The 6,000-nt window shown below is 39.4% G+C and overlaps 1 protein-coding gene across 1 annotated transcript; it reads left to right on the top strand.

Annotated features, from left to right (window-relative positions):
* Nucleotides 1–1,043: 1,043 nt before the first annotated feature.
* Nucleotides 1,044–5,302, top strand: LOC143547506 (uncharacterized). The gene is made up of 4 exons (XM_077038911.1): nucleotides 1,044–4,355; nucleotides 4,447–4,689; nucleotides 4,770–4,901; nucleotides 4,969–5,302. Exons 1-4 carry the CDS (start codon nucleotides 1,149–1,151, stop codon nucleotides 5,233–5,235), a joined length of 3,849 nt encoding a protein of 1,282 aa, XP_076895026.1. The 5' UTR covers nucleotides 1,044–1,148; the 3' UTR covers nucleotides 5,236–5,302.
* The last annotated feature ends 698 nt before the right edge of the window (nucleotides 5,303–6,000 follow it).

The raw sequence follows: 6,000 nt of genomic DNA, 5'->3' as shown, positions 1-6,000 counted from the left end.
AGAAAGAAGAAGCGCCGTTAGATGAAGAGTTTGTAAAAGTAGAAAAGGAAACTGCAGACGTACCCAACGGTGGGTCCCACGAATCTCCAGCGTTGCACGTCGAAGATAACAAGCAACCCATCACTGAAAAAAGCAGGGAAGTCCTGGAGGCAAATGAAAAGGCTAAAGAACTCGAGCTCGACTTAGAAAAGATAGCCACACAACTCAAGCATTCAGAGTCCGAGAATGCTGAACTCAAGAACCAACTCTCACTTGCAAATCAAAAACTCGAGCAGCACGAAAAGAAACACGAAGATCATGAAATTAATTATAAGAAATTTCAAGATCTTCTTAAGGAAACTGAAGAGATATATAATTCACAGATTATCACCTTGCAAGAAGAATTACAAGCTCAAGAGTCAAACCAAAAGGAGCTGGTCAAAGTAAAGGAATCGTTTGAAACTCTAAACGTCGAGTTAGAAAGTTCAAGAAAACGAATAATTGATTTAGAGAAAGAACTCGATCTTTCTACAAGTGAAGCTAAAAAGTTTGAAGAGTTGCATAAACAAAGCGGATCACTTGTTGAATCAGAAACCAACAAAGCACTAGAGTTTGAAAGATTGCTTCAATCGGCTCAAGTTAGTGCAAAAGAGACGGAAGATCAGATGGCGTTAGTCCAAGAAGAACTCAAGGGTTTGTATGAAAAACTTGCTGATCATGAGAAGGTTGAAGAGGCGCCTAAGAAGACCACGGTTGACTTATCTGCGGTCCAAGAAGAACTGGAGGCTTCAAAGTCACAAGTTTTGGAAATCCAGCAAAACTACGATTCGCACGAGACGAAAAGAAGTGAACTGGTTGAAGAGTTGAATCTGAAAAAAGCTTCGGAATCATCAGCCAAAGAAGATCTTCAAGCGAAAGAATCTGAACTGGAAGAAGTCAAACTGAAGCTTCATGAGATTCAAGAAGAACTAGCTGAAACACGAAAGGAAAAAGAAGATCTTGATGGACTTTTGGTTAAATCGAAAGGTGAATTAGCGGAAAATGAGGATCGTGTCAGTCAGTTGTCAAGTGATTACAACACCCTTTTGTCCGAATCTCAGGCAAAACATGAAGAACTGGAAAACGAGTCAAAACTACTAAAGGCCGATTTAGAAGAATCAAAATCCAAAATGGAAAAAGAACTTGCAGAACTTACTGAAACAATAGCGACTCTTGAAGAAGAAAAGAAACATCTGAACCAGCAAATGCAAGACTCTGTAGACAAGGTAACTCAGCTGGAATCCGAGTTGACTCAATTATCGACACGCAACACCGAGCTAGAATCGGAGCTCAAAGCAATTCTTGAAAAGTCAGCTGATCATGAAGAACGAGCCAACACGAGCCACCAACGCTGCATTGAACTTGAAGATAAAATTCAGAATTTGAATTCAGAAGCTGAGAATACAAGTAAAAAAGCAAGTGAATTGGAAGAACTTGCACAGTTTTCTGTTAAGGTACCCGAGCTTACCACAACTATAGCGATACTTGAAGAAGAAAAGAAGCTTCTGAACCAGCAACTGCAAGACTCCTTAGATCAAGTAACTCGGCTGGGGTCTGAGTTGACTAAATCATCCTCACGCAATGCAGAGCTCGAATCGGAGATTAAAACTGTTCTTGAAAAGTTAACTGACCACGAAGAACGAGCCAACACGAGCCGTCAACGCAGCCTTGAACTAGAAGATATAGTTCAGAGTTTGAGTTCGAAAGCTGAGAACAGAATCCAGGAGCTTGAAGAACAAATAAGCACACTGGAGAAGAAATGCAGCGAGTCAGAAGAAAGTTCTAGAAATCATTCTCAAAAAGCATCTGAACTCGAAGCAGAAATCGAAGCGTTGAAATCAAAAGCAACGGTTCTCGAAGGTGCACTTGAAACCGCCACTAAAAAAGAGCAAGAGTTGACTGAATCTTTGGATTTAGCAACGACCGAGAAAAAGAAGTTAGAAGACATCTCGAAAAAGTCATCAGAGATAATTGTGGAAGCAGAAAACCTTATAGAAGCATTAAGAAACGAACTGCGCGTCTCTCAGCAGAAGCTGGAAACGGTCGTGAGTGATCTAGAAGCTTCGGGAATCAGAGAAACAGAAGCCATAAACAAGCTTAAGTTAGCCGAGGAACAACTAGACGAAGCAAGGGCAAAACATTTAGAGTATGAAACACTACATGAAACCAGCACTAGAGATTTTGATCTAAAATTACAAGAATCAGTTTCGAGTTTCACTAGCAGAGATGCCGAGGCCAAATTGTTGCTCGAGAAATCAACAACTCTCGAGACACAGTTAGCAGAAATAACTGAAAAAACTGTTTCGCTAAAAGGCGAAGTAGACCAGCTTATGTTGATACGAACTAATTTAGAAAGCGAGAACGAAAGCCTCAAAAAAGAGATGGAAGATCAAATGGATTTACTCCTAGAAGAACTCAAGGGGTTGCATGAAAAAATAGGTGATTATGAAAAGGTTGAAGAAGCATTCAAGAAGACTACGGTTGACTTATCTGCGGTCCAAGAAGAACTGGAGGCTTCAAAATCACAAGTTTTGGAAATCCAGCAAAAATACGATTCGCAAGTGGCTAAAGTAAGCGAACTGACTGAAGAACTGAATTTGAAAATAGCTTCTGAATCGTCAATCAAAGAAGATCTTCAGGCGAAAGAATCCGAACTGGAAGAAGTCAAACTGAAGCTTCATGAGATTCAAGAAGAGCTAGCTGAAACACGAAAGGAAAAAGACGATCTTGATGCAAATTTGGTTAAATTAAAAGGCAAGTTAGCACAAAACGAGGATCGTTTCGGTCAGGTGTCAAGTGATTTCGACACCCTTTTGTCTAAATCTCAGGAAGAATATAAAGAACTAGAACACGATTCAAAGTTACTGAAGGCCGATTTAGAAGAATCAAAATCACTGGTGGCGAAGATAGAAGAAGAGCTTGCACAATATTCTGTTAAGATATCCGAGCTTACTTCAACAATAGCCACCCTTGAAGACGAAAAGAAACTTCTAAACCAGCAACTGCAAGACTCCTTAGACAAGGTAACTCAGCTGGAATCTGAGTTGACTCAAACATCCTCGCGCATTGCAGACCTTGAATCGGAGCTTAAAACGGTTCTTGAAAAGTCAACTGACCATGAAGAACGAGCCAACACGAGCCATCAGCGTAGCATTGAACTTGAAGAAATAATTCAGAATCTGAATTTGGAAGCTGAGAGTGCAGGTAAAAAGGTGACTGAACTGGAGTTGGTTCTAGAAGCCGAGAAGCACAGAATCCGGGAGCTTGAAGGACAAATAAGCGCACTGGAGAAGAAATGCAGTGACAACGAAGAAGATTCTAGAAACCATTCTCAAAAAGCATCAGAACTCGAAGCAGAAATTGAAGCATTGAGATCAAAAGCAACGGTTCTCGAAGGCGCACTTGAAACCGCCACGAAAAACGAGCAAGAATTGACTGAATCTTTGGATTTAGCAACAACTGAGAAAAAGCAGTCAGACGACATCTCAAAAAAGTCATCAGAGATACTCGTGGAAGCCGAAAACCTTATAGAAGTATTAAGAAACAAACTGCACGTCTCTCAGCAGAAGCTGGAAATAGTCGCGAGTGATCTAGAAGCTTCCGGAATCAGAGAAACTGAAGTCATGAACAAGCTTAAATTAGCCGAGGAACAACTAGATGAAGCAAGAACAAAGAATTTAGAGTTTGAAACGCTACACGAAACTCGCACCAGAGACTTTGATCTAAAATTACAAGAATCAGTAGCAAGTTTCACTAGCAGAGACACAGAGGCCAAATCATTGCTTGAAAAGTCAACGTCTCTCGAGAGACAGTTAGCCGAAGCAACTGAAAAAACTGTTTCGTTAAAGGACGAATTAGATCAGCTTTTGCTGATACAAGCTAATTTAGAAAGTGAGATTGAAAGCCTCCAGACAAAGATATCAGAGACAGAAAGTAATGCTAATAAGTTATCTGCTGAGAACGAACAGTTGGTAGCAACTGTTAGCCAGCTCAAAGAAAAGCTCAACGGACTTGAAAGTGAAAAGGAATCCGCGTGTCAAAAAGTTGATTCACACGAGAAAACAATTGCCAGTTTAACTGAACAGCATACTAGAGCTGCCGAGCTGGCTGACGGCCACAAGCGTGAACTGGAACACGCTTTATTGAAACTAAGCGGTCTGGAAAGTATAGTGGAGGAAATGCAAAGCAAGTCCAGTCAGCACGAAGAAACGCATTTGAAACTTACTCAAGAACTTGCTACTTATGAGTCCAAACTAAACGATCTGCAGACCAGTTTGACCGCAGATTTGACCGAAAAAGAACAGTTTTCTTCTGAAAAACAAAGGCTGCAGTCTCAGGTAAAGTAAAACCATGCTATGCATTTTTTTTCTAAGTTCATGTTTTATCTAATATCAATTGTTTTAAAAAAATTAATTCTTTGATTCACAGATATCGTCACTGACGGAAGAGAACAAAATGCTAAACGAAACACATGAAAATTCTAAAAAGGAGTTTCAGACGATCATTCACACACTTGAAGGTGACGTTAAAGAACACACATCTAACGAGACATTTCTAAAATCCGAGGTGGAAAATCTAAAGGCGGAGATTGAAGAGAAGGCTGCATTAAAGACCAGTCTAAAGAATCTTGAAGAAAAACTAGCAGCAGCCCAAAACACCATTGTTGAACAGGTCAGCTGCCATTAATACGATATTACAAACACAATAAGAAAGATAGATATAAATGGTTTGTTGATATATATATGAAACAGAAAGAGACACATTCACATAAGGAGTTGGAGCTAGAGGCTGCATTAAAGGACATTGAAGCAAAGAAGGAATCACTTTTGCATTTGGAGAAACAAGTCAAAGATCTTACAAAAATTGCTAAAGTCAAAGAGCAGGTAATAGTTTACATCACATATGATATAATGATATACCATTTTATGTTTTTTTACATTGTAATTGTAGGTTAATGTGGACAACTCAAATGAGGTAAAATCAAGGGACATGGGATCAACGCCGACAACGACATCAACAACAACATCAAAGCGCAAAAGCAAGAAAAACGTGGAATCCTTACCCGCGCATGCACATGCACCTGCACCTGCACCCGCGTCCTCATCAAACACACAAAACCAAGCCCCTGAGGGTTCAGTTGTCACAAGCATTAAGTTTATAATGGGAGTAGCATTGGTATCAGCAATCATCGGTATTGTTCTCGGTAAACGATATTAAGTTCTATTTTCGATCTCTATTTGTGGATACATGGGAAGGAGCTGTGTTAATTAATTTTGGTGCTTATGTTCGGCTTGATTCGAGCATAATTTTTTAGAACATTTGTTTTTTTTTTTGTCAATAACTGTCATCAATAAGAATCTAAATGGCAATGGATCTTTATATGCTATCTCTAACAGTATATGAGATAGGTTGATTCAGGATATGTTATCTTACAATTGCGTGTATACCTTGCGTATAACTCATTACAATTATGCGCTCCCGCTCTATGGTTAGATTAGTTATGACGGGTTTTTATGCATTTTAAACAATGTGATTCATTACGCTACTAGGGGCACAACCCGAAAAACCAATTGAAACCAAATCTTCCAACCAATCATCTCAACTGGAGACAACTCAAAACTACCGAAATAAAACATGCATTTATGTTTTATCAAAAAGAAAAAGGGTAGTGGTGGTGCTCCATCTATACACAACCTATCTGAATGTGTTCCAACCAATCACACGGTGTTCCATCAGACACACAATCACTTTTTCCAATTGATTTCCAGTAACCGAAATTCCATGCTGAATTGCATACCCGAACCACCAACGGAGGTGTTACTTACCTATTCATGATCACCGAAATTCCAATGGTGCCTCAAAGTTTCCAGGTTCCATTATCCATATATCTTTATTTATAGCTTAGATACATGTGATATATTTATTATTCATAAAGGCTTTGAATTTAGAGTCACATTAAGCATTCACCAAATGATCATGCTC

This window comes from Bidens hawaiensis, unplaced genomic scaffold (genome assembly GCF_021521415.1).
Source record: "Bidens hawaiensis isolate Kalapana, Puna unplaced genomic scaffold, B.hawaiensis_p1.1 tig00014722_1, whole genome shotgun sequence".
In the NCBI taxonomy this organism is placed as follows: domain Eukaryota; kingdom Viridiplantae; phylum Streptophyta; class Magnoliopsida; order Asterales; family Asteraceae; genus Bidens; species Bidens hawaiensis.
The sequence above is the reverse complement of the archived record's forward strand: the minus strand, read 5'-3'. Positions and strand labels throughout refer to the sequence as shown.